The sequence below is a fragment of the Mytilus trossulus genome, chromosome 6 (assembly GCF_036588685.1).
Source record: "Mytilus trossulus isolate FHL-02 chromosome 6, PNRI_Mtr1.1.1.hap1, whole genome shotgun sequence".
NCBI lineage: Eukaryota > Metazoa > Mollusca > Bivalvia > Mytilida > Mytilidae > Mytilus > Mytilus trossulus.
In genome coordinates, this window is record NC_086378.1 from 56,527,199 (window position 1) to 56,552,352 (window position 25,154).

The 25,154-nt window shown below is 30.8% G+C and overlaps 1 protein-coding gene across 1 annotated transcript in view; it reads left to right on the forward strand.

Moving 5' to 3' along the window:
* The first annotated feature begins 1,460 nt into the window (after positions 1-1,460).
* LOC134721574 (fatty acid 2-hydroxylase-like) overlaps positions 1,461-25,154 on the forward strand; it is a 43,560-nt gene continuing 19,866 nt past the window's right edge. Inside the window, exons 1-2 of the mRNA XM_063584672.1 lie at positions 1,461-1,798; positions 22,719-22,793. Coding sequence (XP_063440742.1) covers positions 1,553-1,798; positions 22,719-22,793 — 321 coding nt within the window. The 5' untranslated portion in view covers positions 1,461-1,552. The remainder of the gene's footprint in view (positions 1,799-22,718; positions 22,794-25,154) is intronic.

Consider the following 25,154-nt stretch of genomic DNA (forward strand, 5'->3'; position numbering starts at 1 on the left):
ATGTCCAAAAGAATCAAACGAAAGATCCCTTTCCCCGACAAGCAACTCGAGTGCAACCATTTTCTATGAAAAATAATATTAAATTTAAAAGCCATTAAACTACATTTAAACTTTATCCCCTTTTCCCCAATATGACCCGTCTACCGTCGAAAACCACGCAATTGTCCTAAACAAATTCCATTTTCTTGGGGGGGGGGGAGGGGGACTTTATCGCGACATCAGGCCTTTTTGCGGGAATTCGGGATTTTACTGTGACATATTTGGATCCAGTAATATTGTTAATTAATTTCACGGGATAAGAGAATAATTTATTTTGTGGAATTCAGGATGACACACCCTTCCTTCCACCATTCACAGTGGCGGATTCAGATATTTTCATAAGAGGGGGCCCGATTTCGTCACGCTTCAGTGATTCCATATATAAGCAACCACATTGTTTTCTCAAAAGGGGGCCCGGGACTCCTGTCCCCTAAACCCGCCTCTGATTCATTTGTAAACAGATTGGAAATAAGTAACTCAGAAGGCACCTAGCTAATGCAAGACAAGACACTCGAGACCGTTTATATATCGTCATTGGGTGTAATTTACACATCGTCCTAAACATACAATCATACAATTATATTTTGAAGTCGTCGCGTGTCCATTCCTTTCTAAATATATATAATCATAACTAAGCACATTTTAATTTGTGACCCCCCCCATTTGTCATGTTTATCACAATCTCATTAAAATCCGATGTTCTGATACGCTACCCTCCACTGGGTAGCGTATCAGAACATCGGATTTTAATGAGATTGTGTTTATCACAGAGTCAGATGTTAAAAAGAAATAAGTGAAAGTTACATGATCATATTTAAATTGGTTTTACAGTTAATTTTTGTTCTTTTTTTAAATAACAGTTCAAAATGTATAATTTGTATCAAGGATTTGTCTTACTATACAAATCCTTGTTTGTATGCAACCAGAGACATTGATTGTATTATATATGTCCCTGAAGCAACACATATAAAACAGGCCATTTACTGTTCCTTGACCTTTTTAAAAATAAAACGGAATTTAAATTGACTAATGTAAACTGTTTTGTTTTAAAAAATGTAGATGATGGTTCAATTTGAAAATGTCGCAATGGATCATCATCCGATATCTATATTTGTGTCGATTAATCATTGCGATTACTTTTTCACCTTTTTAATGATTTGTTTATGCAGAGACGTGCTAATTCACTAGTAATTTTTTTTGTGTTGTGGTATCAGGTGATATCTTTGTCTGGGGGATATTTCAAAACGGACAATAGAATACTGTTTTAAAATTACGAAATTTATATTTTATTGTGATAACTAAGCTGATTAGTAAGTAACATTTACTTTTGAATTTTCTATATTTCAGTTTTAATTCAATGTCAATATATTATCTTTTCATCGTCGGATTTTGTTTCCCTTCATATGTTTTGAGACGACCGGAAGTTATAGACCGGTTGGATAACGTTACCTTGACCTTACTGGAATAACTCAACCACACCAATGCATACTTTATAGCATTGAGAGATCAGAAGATGACAGCTGAAATAGTCGAATCTCACATTCAAGCTAGGATTAAAAGTGAACGAATAGTCATTTTTGAATCCGATAATGTTTATGATGTAACAGAATTTGCTGACAGACATCCCGGGGGTAGGAAATACCTGGAAGAACACTGTGGTCAGGATGTCTCCCAACTTATGCAAAAAGACCCACATATACATAGCAAAGCGGCGTACTCTATGTTGAAGAAATATTGTATAGGAAAACGGCAGCATATTGTAAGTTGTATGTCTGTGTATGGTCAATATAAACACATAATCATCATGATCATAGAGTATAGTTAAGTTATCATATACAAATCTGAGGGATTATGCAATGTATAGTAAACATTTGTAATGTTAAGTTTTGTCCCCCAGTCATAAATTTTAAATTTATTGAATTAACGTTCTTGCTTTCACCTTTCACAGCTGGAATAGTATAATATCAAAGGTTGGAAATTAAACACAGGGTTAAACCAATTTTCAGTCCCTATTTATTAGTATGTTTTTGTCATTCTGGTTCAAACTATCAAGCCAAAATTTGATTCAGCCCCTTTGTGAGAAGTTGGTAACAAGGGATAAACTATTCAATTATTGATTCTATTAGACTGAAAGTATATTAAAGTTTTATTAACTTTATTTGAGTGTATTATTTTCATAAGATAACATTCTAATTTGAATATTTAAAAAAAAATATAAGATATCTTAGTACAATATTAATTTTGCTACATGTATGTTACATGTACATGAAGACATATTACTGCAGAGTCCTATTTTTGTTTGTTATTGGTGTTATTTTCTATAGTTTTAGGCGCTTATATTTTATGTACATCATGTACATGATGTATATATATATAAAGGAAAGAATTTAAACAATTTATATTAAAATCATTCATTTCCTGAAATGAGTTGGGATGATAATGTACATGTACCTAACATTTACCATTTGTATGTTGATAATGATTTCAACGGAAGATATCAAGACTTGTGTATGAATATGTATATTATAAAAATGTCCTACAGTAAGATGAAGTTAATAGTTTTATGAATGGTAAATATTATCTACTTTTTTCTTTGTAATACATGTAAATAGCTATAGGAATGTAACATTTTAATGAACTCTCAATATGCACAGGTTCCAATATTATAACAATATTTCATATGTCCTTTTTATGCCCCACCTACGATAGTAGAGGGGCATTATGTTTTCTGGTCTGTGCCTCCGTTCGTTCGTTCGTCCCGCTTCAGGTTAAAGTTTTTGGTCGAGGTAGTTTTTGATGAAGTTGAAGTCCAATCAACTTGAAACTTAGTACACATGTCCCCTATGATATGATCTTTCTAATTTTAATGTCAAATTAAAGTATTGACCCCAATTTCATGGTCCACTGATCAAAGAAAAAGATAGTGTGAAGCTCAGGTTAAAGTTTTTGGTCAAGGTAGTTTTTGATGAAGTTGAAGTGCAATCAACTTGAAACTTAGTACACATGTTAACTATGATATGATCTTTCTAATTTTAATGCCAAATTAAAGTATTGACCCCAATTTCACGGTCCAGTGAACATGTAAAATGATAATGCGAGTGGGGCATCCATGTACTATGGACACATTCTTGTTTAGTACAATGTAGCATCCATGTTTGCGGGTGACTGGTACATATAGAGTAAGCTACCTTTACCTTCAACATGTTCAAGTCAGAGAAAATGTGATGTAAAGTTGCCTATGACTTAACATTCAACCAAATATTATGAATTAAATAGAATTGTCAAGGTCTGCATTCACTAGTTATATACAAGACTTGCATAAGTTTGGCTCTTTCCTTTTAAATGAGTACATTTTACTTGGAGTCATTCACTGCTTTTATACTCCTAGTACATTTAGTATATAAAAACTAATTTTTATAAATTTCTATAGTAAAAGATAAGCCTTATTCCAAGGTTTGAATAAATTTAACTTAATTGATTTACTGATTAATATGATTAATAGATGGGTGCAGAATGTCCTGTGGCAGATATTATATGTACATTCAGAAAACAGCAAAACATTTCTATAAAAAATACAAATGTTTTCACCTGTCCTAAGTCAGGAATCTGATGAACAGTAGCTATAGTTGTCGTTTGTTTATGTAATATATACATGTTTCTCGTTTCTCGTTTTGTTTTTATAGATTAGACCGTTGGTTTTCCCGTTTGGAAGGTTTTACACTAGTAATTTTGGGGCCCTTTATAGCTTGTTGTTCTGTGTGAGCCAAGGCTCCATGTTGAAGGCCGAACTTTAACCTATAATGGTTTACTTTTTAAATTGTTATTTGGATGGAGAGTTGTCTCATTGGCACTCACACCACATCTTCCTATATCTCTTTAGTGAAAAAAAACAACTTACATTGTCACATGATTGAAAGATTTATTATTTAAAGCTAGTTGTTACTTTTTTTTTAAAAAGAACTTGAGTTATAGTCTACATTAAGACCTTCCTTCTTACAATGTACCACCGAGGACATCATGTCACAAAAACATAACTGAAAGTCTTCCTTTTAACCACTCAGAACATTATGTCATGTATATTGTGACAACACAAGTAAAAGTCTACATTAAGCAGTGACATTAAGACCTTTCTTCTTAACACTGAATATATTATGCAATACACTTAAGGTGTTAAAGCTTATCAAGTTTGTATTGTTACTGTTAATGCTGTATAGTTAGCATTGTAGTAGCAATAGGATTAATTCCAATTGACATACATGTACAGCATGTACAGGAGGTTTATTTGATAAGAGAAGATGGGTTGATTCGAATTCTGAACTTTGCAATCATTGCTATAAAAAATTCTAAAATGACAGCACATTTAATAAAAGTATGAAAGAGTATTTAAAAGAGCAGTAAATTTGGTCCGGTTGGAAAATTTTGTCTCCCAGACTTTTCTTCCTAGTTATAATATTAATGAACTTGAAGTCAATGATTTTACTTAAAATATAAGTCCGAGGACAAATTTTCCTAGGAAAATAAGTCCATAGGTAGTAAAATATGTCTGGCACTTATTTCCCTGGGAAAAAATGACCCAAGACTTGTTTTTCTATAAATTTTTATTATAATATAAAAACTATTTAAAATGAAAAAGAAAATCTTAGGTAAGATTGGAAAATTTCATTGTCTTTTTTTCCTGTTAAAATAGTTATGGACATGTACGTTATAACCTAGTCCTTGGAAAATTAATCTGGGACATTGGGACATAAATTTAAACTAAAATATTGATACACAACTGTAAAACAATATCAAAATATAACAGTTAAATTTACCTTTTAAAATAAAGGGCATGGACATTTTTACTTAGGATTATTAATGACATATGGACATGATTTCCTAGGAAAATTAGTCTGTGGACATGAACTCTATTAACTGTTAATGCACAACACTTTAACATTATTAAAACATAAATATTGAGTTTCCATTGTTTATAAAATTTTCCTTTTAAAATAAAAGACATGGGCAGCTTTACCTAGTAATATTAATGACATGGACAGGATTTCTTGGGAAAATTAGTCTGGGGACATTCATTTTATCAAAAATATAAATACGCCACTCTGAAACAATATTAAAACATGACATTTAAATTTCCCTTGTTTATAAGTAATTGAATGTATTATCCCATGATATAAAAAATTTATAGGACTTGATTTCCTAGGAAAATTAGTCTGGGGACATAGATTACTGACATCCAACTAAATATACATGTAATAGTAAAGTCTGTAACCATGAACTTTTTATACTAGAAATATTTGTCCCCGCAGATAATATTTTATCAGGACAAATTTATCACTTACACATACACATACTGTTTGTATATTATCATTGTACTTTTATACAGACAACTTCTACTCTTGGGTCAAGTTGTTGCTTCTTTGATACATTCCCCATTTCAATTCTCAATTCTATTAAAAGAATAAAAAGTAAAATCACAAAAATACTGAACTCAGAGGAAAATCAATTTGGAAAGTCCATAATCACATGGCAAAATCAAAAAACAAAACGCATCAAAAACGAATGGACAAGAACTGTCATATTCCTGACTTGGTACAGGCATTTTCAAATGTAGAAAATGGTGGATTAAACCTGGTTCTATAGCGCTAACCCTCTCACTTTAATAACAGTCTCATCAAATTCCGTTACATTTACATGATGCGTTAAATAAACAGTCACAATCAATAAAATAGTCAAAATATGGGAACATCAGTCATCATCGTATAACAATTTAACAGGACACAACAACATCTACTATCTACGAACACATGGATTGATTTGAGTGTCTGACGTCAGAAAAATTATATACGTCACATAAATTTGTCGTTCAATGTGAATACAATAGTTATCAAAAGTACCTGGATTATAAACAATTTTAAATTTTACATAGGCAATGAGCGCAGACAGGGTTAAAAAATCAAAAGTATGTAAGAATAAATTACAGAAATCAAACTAGTCCAAAAGTTATACATAGAATTTATGAGAATCCAAAACTTTTAAAAGGAACAATTTAACAGGACACAAAAACCTATCCACGAACACATGGATCTACTTGAGTGTCCGACGTCAGAAAAATTATATACGTCACATAAATTTGTCGTTCAATGTGCATAGAGAACTTCATTTACATGATTTAGACATTATAAAATGCAATGTGACACAGCTCCACAAAAGATGTATCTTCATTTCCAAATAAACACATATCTTATACATGTATTCTTGTAGGTATAAGATATATTTTGATTTAGACAGGAAGATAAATCTTAATCTGATTTTAGAGGATTATTCAAAATCTGTCATGTAAAATTAGTATACAATAACCAGTGAATCATTATATAAGTACTGTAAAGTCAGAAATTATAGTGTTTATTTATAATATTATTATGATTTTGGCATTTTTTTGAGATATTGAGAAAAATCCTGTTTAGTTCATATAAAAAATTTCAAAATAGTGCGATTATAAATTTGTTGCGCTTTTCTGCAATAATTAAAACATCGCAATAATTTTTGAATTTACAGTAATCCTCTATACCTTTTATTCTTTAACATGTTTATAGGGAGTACAAAACTCACATCAAATTTGTCTAAAAAGGATACAATTTTCTATTGATTCCTAAGCTTTCTCTGTTATCATGTCCAACATTAAAGTCCCATGTTTTTTTGTTGCTATATTTAATAATTTTATTATAGCTCGTTTATGGGACGTATTATGGTATACCATTGTTTTATTACTGTATCCATGTACTCGTGCAGGAATCTCACTAAAGTGAGTCTATGAGTCTTGGACTCATGAAAATCAATCTTCAAAAGTGGTGTATTAAGATGAATCAAGATTGTTAAGTTTTAAGTTTGAAAATAAATCTAAACTTAATGTCATTATTACCTTGTTCTTTTATTTGTTCATGGAGACTTATGATTATGCTTATATGATAAGTATACTTCTCTAATTTTCATGCTATTTTCACATTTCCTGACCGGTGTGAGAAAAATATTTCTAATCTCTAGTGAAAAATTTGTTCTCAGCAAATGATTGGTCATAATTTTATTGTGATGTTAAATTTTTTTAGTAGTTTTTCTATTGTTATGTCACATTAAAAGTACCCAACTTTCTTCAAATCTTTGAAAAAGAAGGATAAAAATCATTAAAGAAACAGATTCCACCACTATAATTTGTGTATTATGATATTTCTCCACTCTGGACAGTTAAATTTTAACTACATTGTATTTAAAAAGCTCGGCAAAGCCTGGCGCTTTAGATATTAAAATTTAACTGTCTCGAGTGGAGAAATATCGTAACACTCTTGTTGCAGATGTGAAATCTATATACATACATGTATAGTATTGCAATACAATTTCACCTTCTCACTGCTTGACTAGACATAGCCAATATTGACAAGTCTACGGACTCCCCTTTGAAAATCCTAAGTGAAAACCGGTACCCTGCTCATTTACATACATGTACATTGTACAGCACATCCTTCTTAATCTCTTTCAGACAAATAATATAGTTTGCTGCTAGATCTTATCAATTGATTACTAATAAATAATTTAGTTATTACAGGTAAATAGAATTTATTATTTTCTGGAAAGTGACTTTCAGTTATTGGAAAGTCATATCTGATCATGCTGATACATTTCTACTATAAACTATATGTACACAATACAAACAGGTTCATGTCTGAATAATGTCAAAATTAAAGTGCAAGTCATATCTATCTTGTACAGCATACTCAGTGGTACTATTATCATACATTTCATACAACTTGTACAGGGGTGCCATTCCCTTATATATCACAACGCATGTACACATACATATCATATAGAATGTACAGCCACATACAGTGGTACCAATCTTATATATATATGTTATACCTTATGTACTGTGGACTAACATTTTCATACATGTTATACCTTAGTACTGTGGTACAAATCTCATACATGTTAAACCTTATGTACTGTGGTACAAATCTCATACATGTTATACCTTATGTACTGTGGTTCCAATCTCATACATGTTATACGACATGTACTGTGGTATCAATCTCATACATGTTATACGACGTGTACTGTGGTACAAATCTCATACATGTTATACATTGTACCTTATGTACTGTGGTACAAATCTCATACATGTTATACCTTATGTACTGTGGTTCCAATCTCATACATGTTATACCTCATGTAATGTGGTACCAATCTCATACATGTTATACCTCATGTACTGTGGTTCCAATCTCATACATGTTATACCTTATGTACTGTGGTACCAATCTCATATATGTTATACCTTATGTACTGTGGTATCAATCTCATACATGTTATACCTCATGTACTGTGGTTCCAATCTCATACATGTTATACCTTATGTACTGTGGTACCAATCTCATACATGTTATACCTTATGTACTGTGGTATCAATCTCATACATGTTATACCTTATGTACTGTGGTACAAATCTCATACATGTTATACGACATGTACTGTGGTATCAATCTCATACATGTTATACCTCAAGTACTGTGGTACCAATTTCAACATGTTATACCTTATGTACTGTGGTACAAATCTCATACATGTTATACCTTATGTACTGTGGTACCAATTTCATACATGTTATACCTTATGTACTGTGGTATCAATCTCATACATGTTATACCTTATGTACTGTGGTACAAATCTCATACATGTTATACCTTATGTACTGTGGTACCAATTTCAACATGTTATACCTTATGTTCTGTGGTATCAATCTCATACATGTTATACCTTATGTACTGTGGTACAAATCTCATACATGTTATACCTTATGTACTGTGGTACCAATTTCATACATGTTATACCTTATGTACTGTGGTATCAATCTCATACATGTTATACCTCATGTACTGTGGTATCAATCTCATACATGTTATACGACATGTACTGTGGTATCAATCTCATACATGTTATACCTTATGTACTGTGGTACCAATTTCATACATGTTATACCTTATGTACTGTGGTATCAATCTCATACATGTTATACCTCATGTACTGTGGTATCAATCTCATACATGTTATACGACATGTACTGTGGTATCAATCTCATACATGTTATACCTCAAGTACTGTGGTACCAATTTCAACATGTTATACCTTATGTACTGTGGTACAAATCTCATACATGTTATACCTCATGTACTGTGGTATCAATCTCATACATGTTATACCTTATGTTCTGTGGTTCCAATCTCATACATGTTATACCTTATGTAATGTGGTACCATTCTCATACATGTAATTGTTAATCAGCATGTAAAATATACAGTGATCTTAGTTAAAGTTGTGATGCTTAGTCAGGTACAAATTTAAATGATATTCTGCATCATATTCAATATTAACTCTGTGTGGAATGTACCTCACGCTGCTTCATGTGCATGTACACCAATCTCATACAGCATATCAATTTTCATAGATTTCATTGGATCGAGTGAAACTCAAATTGAAATGTTGAATAACTTTAGAATAAGGTACACTTTTTCTATAGACTTCTACAATAGTTCTATGCATATATAATTTGGCAATATCATGAAATCAAATATCCAAGATACAATTTCTCTTCAATCCTTAAACCCACAACTTATATATATATATTTTTATCATGCACACAAATTTGATTTGAAATTATGTTGGCTAACTGCATTCATTCTGACAATGTTGTGATAAAATATAAGAAAACGAAAGATGATTTATCCAATATTTAAGTAAAAGAGAAGTGCTTTATATTGTAGCAATATATACCACTGAGAAAAGAATAATACTAATATCACTAAGAATTATCATGGCACATCTCTGACTGGGTTATACAATTATCATAATTACTTAAAACTAATATAAAGGCAATTAATATATCTGAATCCATTACTCACAATTTATTTCAATACACTGATTCAAAGATGAATATAGTTTTGTTTACAATATTCTATCTGTACATGTAACTCTGATACTCAAAGATACTCAAGGTACTCAAGATGATGTCTGTTCTTTTACAGTAATTTTAAGTAATTTTTGATTCTATGAAGACAAGCTTCAAAATAAGAGTTTAACACATTTGCAGTAATAGAACTATACGTATATGACTATTAATTAATAAAATCTAGTAATTGCTAGCAACGGTGGTGGATCCAGAACTTTTTATAAGGGGGGCCCACTGACTGACCTAAGGGGACTGTGGCTGCTGTAATGCTTCAGAGAATGCTTTAGTGAATCTCTATATAATCAAGCAAATTTCCAACCAAAGGGGAGTCAGTTTTCACACATCCAAGCCTATGGGCATGTACAGTTGGGTAAAAAATCAAGTGGTTTTATTTTTTTAATCAATTCTTTTCTTAAACAAATTTCTGATAGTGGAAGAAAGTCATATATACCATATACTCAAAGTGTCGCTAGCTGTTTGATTTTATAACCTTATAAGCTTTCTCAATTATTTCATGTTTATAATGTCCAATATTAGAGTACATTGTTAAGGGGAGTCATGGGAGTTCCTAAGTAATAAATGCTTGACAATTTATTACAAGTTCATGTTTGAACTAAAGTGTTCATGCTATGAATATATGTTTTATAAAGCTGGTAAGAGTATTAAGTATCTGTTAATATGACATGAAGTTTGACTTTAAAGTTCAAACTCTTGCAACTTTATTGTTGCATGGATACATTTAAGTAGTAAATAATATTAAAAAAATCAATAAATAGATGTTAGGCAACCATAAAATAGTTTAATAAGTCATGTATGACCAAAGATAAAAATAAAAATACATTAATTTAGCTTGTCACATTTACTTTAAAGACTTTATTTGGTATACACATACTTTATATGCTAAATATGACTGTAGGGAGTAGGTTAATAAAATGAACTTTGATCATTTCTGTGTCATTTGGTCTCTTGTGGAGAGCTGTCTCATTAGCAATCATACGACATCATTTTTAGCTCACCTGGCCCAAAGGGCCAAGTGAGCTTTTCTCATCACTTGGCGTCCGTCGTCCGTCGTTAGCTTTTACAAAAATCTTCTCCTCTGAAACTACTGGGCCAAATTTAATCAAACTTGGCCACAATCATCATTGGGGTATCTAGTTTGAAAAATGTGTCCGATGACCCGGCCAACCATCCAAGATGGCCACCATGGCTAAAAATAGAACATAGGGGTAAAACACAGTTTTTGTCGAGCCTGCAACTTTTGTTGCAGAAAGCTCGATATAGGGATAGTGATCCGGCGGTGGCTGCTACGGCGGCGGAGGCTGTGTTAGCTCACTTCTTAAAAGCTTTATATTTTAGTAGGTAGAAGACCTGGATGCTTCATACTGTGTATATAGATGCCTCATGTTACGAACTTTCCGTCAGTCACATGTCCAATGTCCTTGACCTCATTTTCATGGTTCAGTGACTACTTGAAAAAAAAGTTAAGATTTTTTGTATTAATGTTAAATTCTCTCTTATTATATGTAATTGGATAACTATATTTGGTATGTGCGTACCTTGCAAGGTCCTTATGCCTGTCAGACAGTTTTCACTTGACCTCGACCTCATTTCATGGATCAGTGAACAAGGTTAAGTTTTCGTGGTCAAGTCCATATTTCAGATACTATAAGCAATAGGTCTAGTATATTCGGTGTATGGAAGGACTGTAAAGTGTACATGTCCAACTGGCAGGTGTCATCTGACCTTGACCTCATTTTCATGGTTCAGTGGTTATAGTTAAGTTTTTGTGTTTTGGTATGTTTTTCTTATACTATATGCAATAGGTCTACTATAATTGGTGTATGGAATGATTGTAAGGTGTACATGTCTAGCTGACAGGTGTTATCTGACCTTGACCTCATTTTCATGGTTCAGTGGTCAAAGTTAAGTTTTTTAGTTTTGGTCTATTTTTCTAATACTTTATTATGCATAAGGTCAACTATATTTGGTGTATGGAAATATTTTATGATCTATATGTAGGTTAAGCAGGTTTTATTTGACCTTGACCTCATTTTCACGGTCCATTGCTAAGTTTTAAGTGTTTGTGTTATGGTCTGTTTTTCTTTATTTATAAGCAATAAGTCAACTATATTTGTTGTATTGAAGAATTGTTAGCTGTACATGTTTGCCTGGCATGGTTCTTCTGACCTTGACCTCATTTTCATGGTTCATTGATCAATGTTTCATTTTCTTGGTTAATGTTGAGTTTATGTGGCTTTATATTTAGGTCTATAACGATAGTATCAAGGATTAGTAAAGAAGGCGAGACATTTCAGTGTGTGCACTCTTGTTTGCTTATAACTCAAAAACCAAAGCATTTAGGACAAATCTGACATGGGGTTCAATTGTGAATCAGGTCAAGTTCAATCTGTCCTGAAATTTTCAGATGAATCGGACAACCCATTGTTGGGTTGCTGCCCCTGAATTGGTAATTTTAAGGAAATTTTACTGTTTTTGGTTATTATCTTGAATATTATAATAGATAGAGATAAAGTATAAACAGCAATAATGTTCAGCAAAGTAAGATTTACAAATAAGTCAACATGACCAAAATGGTCAGTTGACCCCTTTAGGAGTTATTGCCCTTTATAGTAATTTTTTAACCATTTTTCGTAAATCTTAGTAATCTTTTACAAAAATCTTCTTCTCTGAAACTACTGGGTCAAATAAATCAAAACTTGGCCACAATCATCTTTGGGGTATCTAGTTTAAAAAATGTGTCTGATGATCAGGCAATCCAACCAAGATGGCCGCCACAGCTAAAAATAGAACATAGGTGTAAAATGCAGTTTTTGGCTTATAACTCAAAAACCAAAGCATTTAGAGCAAATCTGGCTGAGGTAAATTGTTTATCAGGTGGAGATCTATCTACCGAGAAATTTTCAGATGGATCGGACAACCTGTTGATAGGTTGCTGCCCATGAATTGGTAATTTTAATGTTTGCTGTTTTGGTTATTATTTTGAATACTGTTATATATAGATAGAGATAAACTGTAAACCATAATAATGTTCGGCAAAGTGATACCTTGAAATAAGTCAACATGACCAAAATGGTCAATTGACCCCCTAAGGAGAAATTGTCCTTTATAGTCAATTTTTAACAATTTTCATAAAATTTGTAAATTTTTACTAACATTTTCCACTAAAACTACTGGGCCAAGTTCACTATAGATAAAGATAATTGTTAGCAGCAAGAATTTTCAGTAAAGTAAGATGTACAAACACACTACCATCATCAAAACACAAAGTTGTCATGAATCCATCTGCGTCCTTTGTTTAATATTCACATACATTTGTAGACCAAGGTGAGCAACACAGGCTCTTTAGAGCCTCTAGTTTTTTATTCTAACCTTTACTTTGGGTCATATGATATATGTCCCCATGGATTACAGTCTGTTTGAAACCTTTATATCCTCTAGTCCAAACACCCATTTCAAAAAAAATAATTCTACATGTCTTAATTAGATATAAAGAGGATGTGGTATGAGTGCCTTGACAATGAGACCACTCTCCATCCAAGTCACAATTTGTAAAAGTACTAATTTGTTATTTGCACAAGACCAAACCAGTTATTACTAGTCATATGCTTAATAAGAGGGCTATTAGTGTTTGGTACAGACCCCGGTGACTAGAGGAGAAATTAGATAGAAATGTTGAAGCTTTAAGAAGAGAACAGTCTTGATAAAATTATCAAGGGTTGATTTGGGCCCATGGGGTGGAATCATATATGTACCGGTAGTTAAAATTTGACAGAATAATGATTTACACTAACAACTTTTACAATTGACTTTACAGTTTGGGTATGCTCATTGTTGAAGACCTTACAGTGACTTATGATTGCTTATATCCTAATCATTTGGACTCAGCATTCTCAGTTGGATAGTTGTCTCATTGGCAATCATAACACGTTTTCTATTTTAATATGTGTTTAATTCTATTTGAAGTTTTCAATCAATTTAAAAAAATCGTCTTTAAAATGTATCATATGTTTTTCTGTAAAACATTTTAATACAAATTTGTAAAAAAAATATGTCATCACATGTGCGTTGCTGTTTTCAGAAAAAGATAAAGTCATTGTAAAATGGTTATAAACTTGAGATAGCTATTATATATAAGTACATGTAAACCATAAATAGAATAAAAAAAATCTAATAAATGACAAAGAATTAGACATCATTACAATTTTTCTGTATATATAATCAAGGATATGACGATTGTCAATATTACTTTATCTTCTACATACACTACATTAAGAGGAATTAAGGGCTTGAGTAAATTATGTTGTTTTCCTCTTACAGTTGATGCGTTTCCCTCCATTTTATTATGATCAATTTATAGCTATTAAACAGTGGTATACTACTGTTGCCTTTATTTAAGATTAAATTACCAGATTACGGCCTTCATTACACAGAAAAAGAAATAAATGAGTAAAAAAAAGTTTTAGTGGTGATTAAACTTGATTAAGAACTGTCTTAAAAGATATAATTAAGTATCACATTCATGTGCTGCGTAATTCAAGGTTTTTCTTTAAGTTCGTATAATTTAGTTATTGTCTTTCTTTCTTTCTTTTCTCTCTTTTTTTAAAAATGTTTTTAGCATAAATTACGCCTTTTTGGTTTTCTCTTTTTGGCATTGTTTACGTGTAGCAGACTATACTGCATGCTATATTTGCTGTATATTCTAAACTTATTCTTGTACATGTGCTGTCTATTTGAAGGCATGGTGTCAAGTTTGCTGTAACATTGAAGACTGAGTGTTACTTTATCTGTATAATTGAAGGCTATTTATAGACAGAGTGTGACTTTTGCTGTACATTTGAAGGCCTGGTGTTAAATTTGCTTTAAAATTAAATACAGAGTGTTACTTTTGCTGTATATTTGAAGGCATGGTGTTCAATTTGTTGATAGATTTAAGGCTGAGTGTTACCTTTGCTGTTTATTTGAAGGCATGGCGTTAAATTTGTTGATAAATTAAAGGGTTATTATACAGTTGAAGACTTGTTCAGGCCCGTAGCCAGGGATTTCCAAGAGGGGGGGGGATTTGGACTCATGAACTCGACTTTAACAGTCACAATTTGAAAAGACTGTTGACAGTGCTTATTTGGTTTCAAGGGGGGACGAATCCCCCAAACCCCTCCAGGCTACGGGTATGGTATGTGTTGCATTATTTAAAATTCTGAATATCATTAGAATCCTTTGTGTTCTTTGAGACTTTTATTTCAATCATCAAAACGTTTTGATTTAGGCAAATAGATACAGTTTTAAGTTTCTTTTTTGTTTCCAAAAGCAAGAAACTGGTTCGACTACATATTTTCTAAAACAAGTTTTTATTTACTTATTAAGCAAGTAACTAATGTTTCAGGACAAAGTAGCGTTTAATATCAGTTATTTGTGTTTATTATTGCCTTAATTTTCTGGAGTTAAAACAGTAGAGCATGCCTTTCTCTGGCAACTGCAAGTATAAATTTCTCAGGTATCGATTACCTTAGCTGTATTTGTCAAAACTTTTAGGAATTTTGGTTCTCAATGCTCTTCAACGTTTATTTTGCCAGTTATAACTTTTTTGGATTTGAGTGTCACTGATGAGTCTTTTGTAGACGAAATGCGTGTCTGCCGTATATACCAAATTTAGTCCTGGTATCTATGATGAGTTTATTTTCAAGATTTTTAATCAGTTGCTATAGAAAAAGGTAAACTCAATAATTCATTTTAATTGTCAGATTTACCACAGAGAGCTTACAGTTTGTACCATGTAAATAGTATAACTTTGATTATGAATAATATATCAAGGCAATACAAGTGCAAAAGAATGATTTGATGTCGATTTACTAAAACCAAATCAAATATACATAACTTTACATTAGTCGATAGTAAATTAAAAGAATCATCAATTTTTACCATTTGTATTATTAATGAAGTATTTAATGTCTGATTCTACTCATCAGAATTGTTAAGATGAGATGAATGATATGATGAAATAAAATATCAAAGGTATTAACATTGATGGAAGATCATCATATCTATAGAGTAAGATTTTCTTGTCGTCACACGAGGAATTTTGCTTTAATTTGTCGTGTTTCATTAGGTACTTGAATTTGACATCAACGCAATCAATAGCCACAACATTATCCTAGTAGCAGGGTATCAATAACCAAATCTCATTTAAAATATACATGCAGTACACGAGTCTAGGTTAACAAGCTATTACTTATTGTCTGATCAATATATACCACAGGGTTTTAACATTAAGAGGGTTTGAATGGGATGGTTGATGTCATAGACTTTCATAGGGTTTTATTGATAGAGAGAGTTACATTATAAGGTAGATGTCATGGGGTTTTATAGATAGAAAGTTATATGTTTAGTAGGAAACATAGGATTTTATAGATAGAGAGTTGGGTCCAGTTCGTATGTTATTATATGTAGGTATAATATACATCAAGGGTGGATCCAGCCATTTTTAAAAGGAGAGGGTCCCAACCCAGGAAAAAGGTGTGTGTTATGGTTGGAACCCCTGGAAGCCTTTTTAGATCTACCAATGTACATTTAGATGGAAAGGATTGATGGTAGATATAATAGATGATTGATTGATTGGTGGATGTTTTGTGTTTGCCTTTTTATTTATTGAGGTTTACCAAAAATAATCGCAATTTATTAACCACTTTTTGGAGATTAACCAAGGAGTTATCACAAACCATGTTTTTAAGATCAACTATGGAGTTATCACAAAACATGTTTTGGAGGTCAACCAAGGAGTTATCAGAAACCATGTTTTTGGAGGTCAACCAAGGAGTTATCACAAAACATGTTTTGGAGGTCAACCAAGGAAGTTATCACAAAACATGTTTTGGAGGTCAACCAAGGAAGTTATCACAAAACATGTTTTGGAGGTCAACCAAGGAAGTTATCACAGAACATGTTTTGGAGGTCAACCAAGGAGTTATCACAAAACATGTTTTGGAGGTCAACCAAGGAGTTATCACAAAACATGTTTTGGAGGTCAACCAAGGAGTTATCACAGAACATGTTTTTGAGGTCAACCAAGGAGGCACAAACCAAGTTTTAGAGGTCAACCAAGGAGTTATCACAGAACATGTTTTGGAGGTCAACCAAGGAGGCACAAACCAAGTTTTGGAGGTCAACCAAGGAGTTATCACAAACCATGTTTTGGAGGTCAACCAAGGAGTTATAACCAAACATGTTTTGGAGGTCAACCAAGGAGTAATCACAAACCATGTTTTGAAGGTCAACCAAGGAGTTACCACAAACCATAAATTGAATCATGAATTTTTAGATAAATTATTAATTTGGTCCATTTGGTTAAAAGTTAAAAAGAGTATGTGTGAAACTGTCAAACTTAATTTTTTACCCCCTTAACATAAAATTATCCATATTTTGAGTAAGAGCTGATGACTTTTCTATAATTTGACCCTGCACTGTAAAAATCGTATGAAAGATAGAGCAGGTGCTTACTTTAATTTGTGTTCATTGTCTGTAAGAAATGAACTACAAAATAACTGTGTAAGAATTATGAATGGTCACCTCCAGACCCTGAAGTTAATATAGACATTTTAAGATCAATGTCCATAAAATCTGTTTGACTAAACAACTTAATTGGAAACACCAAGACCAATACTGTTATATTTATCCCTTGCGGTTTCTCTATATAGGATACTCTGTTCTTTTGTAATTAACTCAATTTTCACTATAACTTTTATGACCGAAAGCCTTTTAAACGAGTTCATATATACTGTTAGTTTTCCTGTTATATATATATATACAATTTGTCGATGAATATGGATTTATGTTCAAAGAGTTTTTTTTCTCGTTTACCTGTGACACCATTAAAGGTCATTGGACCATTTCTAATGAAAACAGCATAGAATAAGATTGACATCCAGAACTTTAAAACAAGTTATATATAAAGCTTTATTTATGAGTTAAAACAATCTAGTTTGCCTCCTTGAGACAGAGATTCAGACCTGGCCCAATTTACCAAAGAATTATACTGTGGATTCTTATCAATTTTTGTGGATAGCTTAAAACATGCATATTCGTGGATATTTCATTTCGTGGTTTTGACAATCTTTGTATACAAATTAAGCCTATTGAAAATATGAAATTCGACGAATATTGGAATTCGTGGTTCACATGTACCAAAAAAAACAACACAAAAATTGGTATCCAACGAATGATGACTCCCCAGTACCCTATTAAAATAGAAATCTTCTCGTTCAAGTTAGACTTCAATTTAGTATTCAATGTAACTCAACAAATACCTTTTTATCGCAACATATTTTTTGAATATTGATTTGTACTGAATTATCAGGAGAACAATAGTAAACATAAATGATATATATTGGAGGTAAAAAAAAAAAGAGAATATCATTTTAAAAAAACTGGTACTTTAGTATTTCTTCAATTTTATTAAGCATACCTGCCAAGTTTCCATATTTATTGGGGATTTTTATCTATGAGAGGTGTTGACCTGACTATTGAAATGCTTCATATTATAGACTAAACATCTTTAAACATGCATTCAATTGAGTTAAAAATTACATTTAGAATACATTTACTCATTTAAAAAATTGTATATTAAATTTAAAACTCTTATGACGTGTGTAATTGATGTATTAGGTACTCTAGCTTGTGATTGAAATCCTCCATGGAGATTTTGAGAAGTTTAATTGGCATGCTAGAGTCGTGAATGTGAATATCACACCCATCAAATAATATATGATTGGAAAAATAAACTACACCTGTAGTTGCTAATGTCTGTGTGTCATTTTGGTCTTTTGTGGATAGTTGTCTCATTGGCAATCATACCACATCTTTTTTATACATACAGAAAAGAAATGATAATTTGCCTGAACAATTACAAATAGTTGAAATAGAAAAGAATTCATAATTCGATAACCTTTCCCCAATACTTATTGATATACATACATGTATAAGTATACTATTAGAACAAATATATATAGGTTCGTTTACAAATTACATTATAATAAGGTGAAAATGTATTTGTAAGAGGAAAAACAAACAGAGGAATTATGAAATGTAAATTTGTTTAACCTATGTGAAAGCTACAATTGATTATAATTATCAGAGAAAGCTTTTTTCCCATATTTTGGAATGTTGAGGCAATTATAAATTACTTTTTAAAGGAAGTCAAAAGAAAATTAATTAGCATTTGCTTTTAATAACTTGTTCATTTTCTTGTATGATTAACAAGTATTATATGAAAAAAATAATACTTTCAATAGGGGAAGTTATTGACCTTTTAACCTTTGTTTGTGTACAGTAAAACCTTTATAAATATTGAGATAATCAAATGATTGATTTGTAAATTCTTGAATATTTTGAGAATTATAAAAAATTGTGAGAATGAGGGACAGTTTGATGGTTATTGTTTTAAATTATTGAAATTAAAGGGAGAAATAGATTGAAAATGGCCCAGAATGGTCTGATTTAAAATTTTAAAGATTAGTATTCAAAATCTGTCTTGAGATGTTGAAAAATCACATGCTGAGTAAGATACGACAAGTGGACTTTTTGTGTATGTTCGGACACCTAATATTGACTCTGGGAAATTCCGGCTATCCTTTTCTTTATCAGTATTTAGTCATGTTTGTTTAAATTACATCAGAAGCTTGTCTTTGTATAATCAAGGTTATGTTTTTATCAGGTCTTAAATGCAGCCTATACATGCATGATCATGACGTTTACTTATTTTTTACGTTTTAGCCATTATCATGAATTTGTAATAAAAAATTGAGAAAATCTTAACAATAAACTGCATAGTCATGTTTAATTAGAATTAAAATGATGTCAGAATTCTGACATATTAAATGCCTTCCTTTTCCTTGCTTTTAAATCCAAGGGTTATGTTTTAGTGTTGCTTTTTTTATCATAATTGTTATTCATAATATATTAATTTTATATATCACTCAATGATATGTTACCTACTTTCATAAAGAGGTTAAGGTTTAGTGGTGCAGAAAAATTGGTACTGTTAAAATGTTATTTGAATTGAAAATCTTCATGAAAATTTTACACTACATAGTTTTACAAATTTATAAAAATCGATCAATCAAAAATCAAATATTTTCTTCATCATCAAAATTTTGTGGTGTCAAAGATTATTATAATAAAAAAAAAGAGTAAGAATTGATGATCTGACTAATCACCAGTTGAAATTGGCAAATATAGAAAATTACCAAGATCAGAAAGATTATAATGTATTAGTTGAATTTGTTTTGTTTATTCCTTCTTTCTATACATTCAAAAGACTAAGGAATTTACACAAAGACCTTAGTGAAATAACCTTATGATGCTATGAACGGCTTCGATGATCTAGAAATCACTTGCATTCAGTGAAAGAGGTTATGGAATATTAGTCATGACTGAGCCAAACTAAAGACTTGGGTATTTGTTTCTTCTCCATTTAGGAGTACAGATAGAATAAAAAGTAGATGCCTTTTAAGGTGGTACCCAACATCTTAACTGAAATTAATTTGGCTCCTTTTATTTTCTTAAAACTTTGACAAAGTATTTACTTTGACCCTTTGACAAAAATATAAAAAATTCAAAAAATTTGAACCAATCGTTTTTAAAATCAGAAAAATTACACTGGTTATATAGCAGTTTGACAAACACTTATTTTGATCATTGAAAAGCTTAATATTCCCTTAACAACACAACGTAATTAAAATGTTTTGCTGACTTTACAGAGTTATCTCCCTGTAGTATTAGGTACCACCTTAATTGGTTCTAAAAATCTGTTTATCATGAATGTGACTTGTCATGTTTATCCTTTATAACAGTACACCTTGAAATCTGGCTTAGGATATTCTGTATAGGTTTCTTATTTTTCTATGTTCCTTTTCTAAGTAAGGTTAAAAAGTTTCTAGCTTTCTAGAATCTTTGAAAGTCTGTTTAATTTACTGTATTTTTTGTGATTTGTGCATTTGTCAATTTGGGATGAGAAAAGGATTACGAAAAATAAGAAAAAGTCATGTCTAGATTTGTATACTTTTTTATTCAAGGACTTTTTGTAATCGTCTAGGTGTGTTTTGATATTTGTTTTGGTTGTATTGCAGGTTCATAGACATAAACCCCACATCTTTATAATTATGTTGGGTAGTATTATAGATTTTTGTAAAATTTTGTATGCAATAAAAAAGAATACATGTAGCTTTTATACCTTATAATCACAACCAATTAAAAATTAATGGAAATGTTCATTTGCTATCAATTAGATATTAATGGAAATTTCCATAGTAATCAATTAAGAATTAATGGAATTTTTCATAGTAATCAATTAAGAACTAATGGAAATATTCATAGCAATCAATTAGAAATTAATGGAAAATTCTGTGGACGAAATTTCATGAAACCTTCATTAAGAGTTAGAGAATTCACTACTTTCTTTTGTTCTTTTTCACATACAATTTGAACAATCATAGATTTGTACCCCAAAATATTTAACTGTTTATGTCATTAGAAATTTATTTTGTAAAAAGCATATAATTTGTATGCCCCCAGTTGGAGCGAAGGGGGGCATTGAGGGTTACACTCATCCTTCTTTATTTACATACTTCCCAATGATAATTTCTGTTCTCTAACTTTGGATTTGTCTCAACCAAATATTCTGAAACTGATCCACATTGCTTATTAATTACCATATTTCAAACATATTAATTTCAAATTTTTGTGGCCCCTCTTTCATTGTGTTTTAAACAAATTAAAAAAAACAAAACTTTTTCACTGTTAAAAATCTAAATTGAAGCATATATATGAATACTTATAATTTTTTTTTTATTTAATTTCCTGGCTAGCAATCTTTACCATCAATAATGTAAATTTTTATCTTTTGCTTTATTCAAAATACATTTAGGATAGATGTTGCAATTTTAATTTTGACATCACACACGTACATCCTGTGTTCTACTTAAATAAGAACCTGATTTTGTTAACATAGCCAAAGAAGAGCACATATCAGAAGGGTAATACTTTCAGTATCAAACTTAAAGAGCTTTACCAACACAAAAGGAAACCTGAGTTGATTAAGGTGGCTCTGGACTATTCTACTGCACATAATTTCATGCATGAATTACAAAAGTATTTGTCATAAATTCGATATAATTTTAAAAAAAATATTAAATCATTGTAGTAATGTGACTATTTGAATATTTTCGTTATTATCCGTATTTGTTTAAGGGTCAAAATGACATTTCACCCATTTTCACCATTTTCCCGCCAAAATTTGGGTTTTAAGGCAAAAAATATTTTTTTCCTTATCAGTGACTTATCTTTGAAGCTATATTCAAGCTTTTCATATTACAGTTTGGACCAATTGTCATAAAACGGTTTTTTGATATTCCGACAACAATATGTCAACACCTCTATTTTCCCTATCATTTCATTGAAAAATGGTCCCTTTTACATACCTGTTTAAAAGTAAAATTTTGAGCCAATTTGATTCATTTTCTTTGAAGAATAAAATAACCAAAAATACGGCACTTCTAATAGAAACTTCGAATAGGCCAGACCCACCTTAAGCAGGTAAAATAATTATCAAGTATTGTAGTAAATGGCTAAAATATTAAAATAGATTAAAAATCTACATATATTCTACTTTTTTTCATTTTAGAAATCACAGAATGGAGTAAGACATAGGAAGACAAATGATTCTGATATTACAAACAACAATACTGATCAAATACAGGTATTTAAAGTCTTAAATTCATACTGATCAAATACAGGTATTTAAAGTCTTAAATTCATACTGATCAAATACAGGTATTTAAAGTCTTAAATTCACACTGATCAAATACAGGTATATACGGTCTTAAATTCATACTGATCAAATACAGGTATTTAAAGTCTTAAATTCATACTGATCAAATACAGGTATTTAAAGTCTTAAATTCATACTGATCAAATACAGGTATACAAAGTCTTAAATTCAAACTGATCAAATACAGGTATATAAAGTCTTAAATTCACACTGATCAAATACAGGTATGTAAAGTCTTAAATTCATACTGATCAAATACAGGTATATATAGTCTTAAATTCACACTGATCAAATACAGGTATTTACAGTCTTAAATTCATACTGATCAAATACAGGTATATAAAGTCTTCAATTCACACTGATCAAATACAGGTATGTAAAGTCTTAAATTCACACTGATCAAATACAGGTATATAAAGTCTTCAATTCACACTGATCAAATACAGGTATATATAGTCTTAAATTCACACTGATCAAATACAGGTATGTAAAGTCTTCAATTCATACTGATCAAATACAGGTATTTATAGTCTTAAATTCACACTGATCAAATACAGGTATGTAAATTAAAGTCTTCAATTCACACTGATCAAATACAGGTATATACAGTCTTAAATTCATACTGATCAAATACAGGTATATACAGTCTTAAATTCATACTGATCAAATACAGGTATATAAAGTCTTAAATTCATACTGATCAAATACAGGTATATAAAGTCTTAAATTCACACTGATCAAATACAGGTATATACAGTCTTAAATTCACACTGATCAAATACAGGTATATAAAGTCTTAAATTCATACTGATCAAATACAGGTATATAAAGTCTTAAATTCACACTGATCAAATACAGGTATATACAGTCTTAAATTCACACTGATCAAATACAGGTATATAAAGTCTTAAATTCATACTGATCAAATACAGGTATATAAAGTCTTAAATTCATACTGATCAAATACAGGTATATACAGTCTTAAATTCACACTGATCAAATACAGGTATATACAGTCTTAAATTCATACTCATCAGATACAGGTATATACAGTCTTAAATTCATACTGATCAAATACAGGTATATACAGTCTTAAGTTCATACTGATCAAATACAGCTAGGTATATAAAGTCTTAAATTCATACTGATCAAATACAGGTATATAAAGCCTAAAATTCATACTGATCAAATACAGGTATATAAAGTCTTAAATTCATACTGATCAAATATAGGTATATACAGTCTTGATTCATGCTGATCAAATACAGGTATATACAGTCTTAAATTCATACTGATCAAATACAGGTATATAAAGTCTTAAATTCATACTGATCAAATACAGGTATATAAAGTCTTAAATTCATACTGATCAAATACAGATATATAAAGTCTTAAATTCATACTGATCAAATACAGGTATATATTAAAAGTCTTAAATTCATACTGATCAAATACAGATATATAAAGTCTTAAATTCATACTGATCAAATACAGGTATATAAAGTCTTAAATTCATACTGATCAAATATAGGTATATACAGTCTTAATTCATGCTGATCAAATACAGGTATATAAAGTCTTAAATTCATACTGATCAAATACAGGTATATACAGTCTTAAATTCATACTGATCAAATACAGGTATATACGGTCTTAAATTCATACTGATCAAATTCAGGTATATAAAGTCTTAAATTCACACTGATCAAATACAGGTATGTAAAGTCTTCAATTCACACTGATCAAATACAGGTATATATAGTCTTAAATTCACACTGATCAAATACAGGTATGTAAAGTCTTCAATTCACACTGATCAAATACAGGTATATAAAGTCTTAAATTCATACTGATCAAATACAGGTATATACGGTCTTAAATTCATACTGATCAAATACAGGTATATATAGTCTTAAATTCACACTGATCAAATACAGGTATTTACAGTCTTAAATTCATACTGATCAAATACAGGTATATAAAGTCTTCAATTCACACTGATCAAATACAGGTATGTAAAGTCTTAAATTCACACTGATCAAATACAGGTATATAAAGTCTTCAATTCACACTGATCAAATACAGGTATATATAGTCTTAAATTCACACTGATCAAATACAGGTATGTAAAGTCTTCAATTCATACTGATCAAATACAGGTATTTATAGTCTTAAATTCACACTGATCAAATACAGGTATGTAAATTAAAGTCTTCAATTCACACTGATCAAATACAGGTATATACAGTCTTAAATTCATACTGATCAAATACAGGTATATACAGTCTT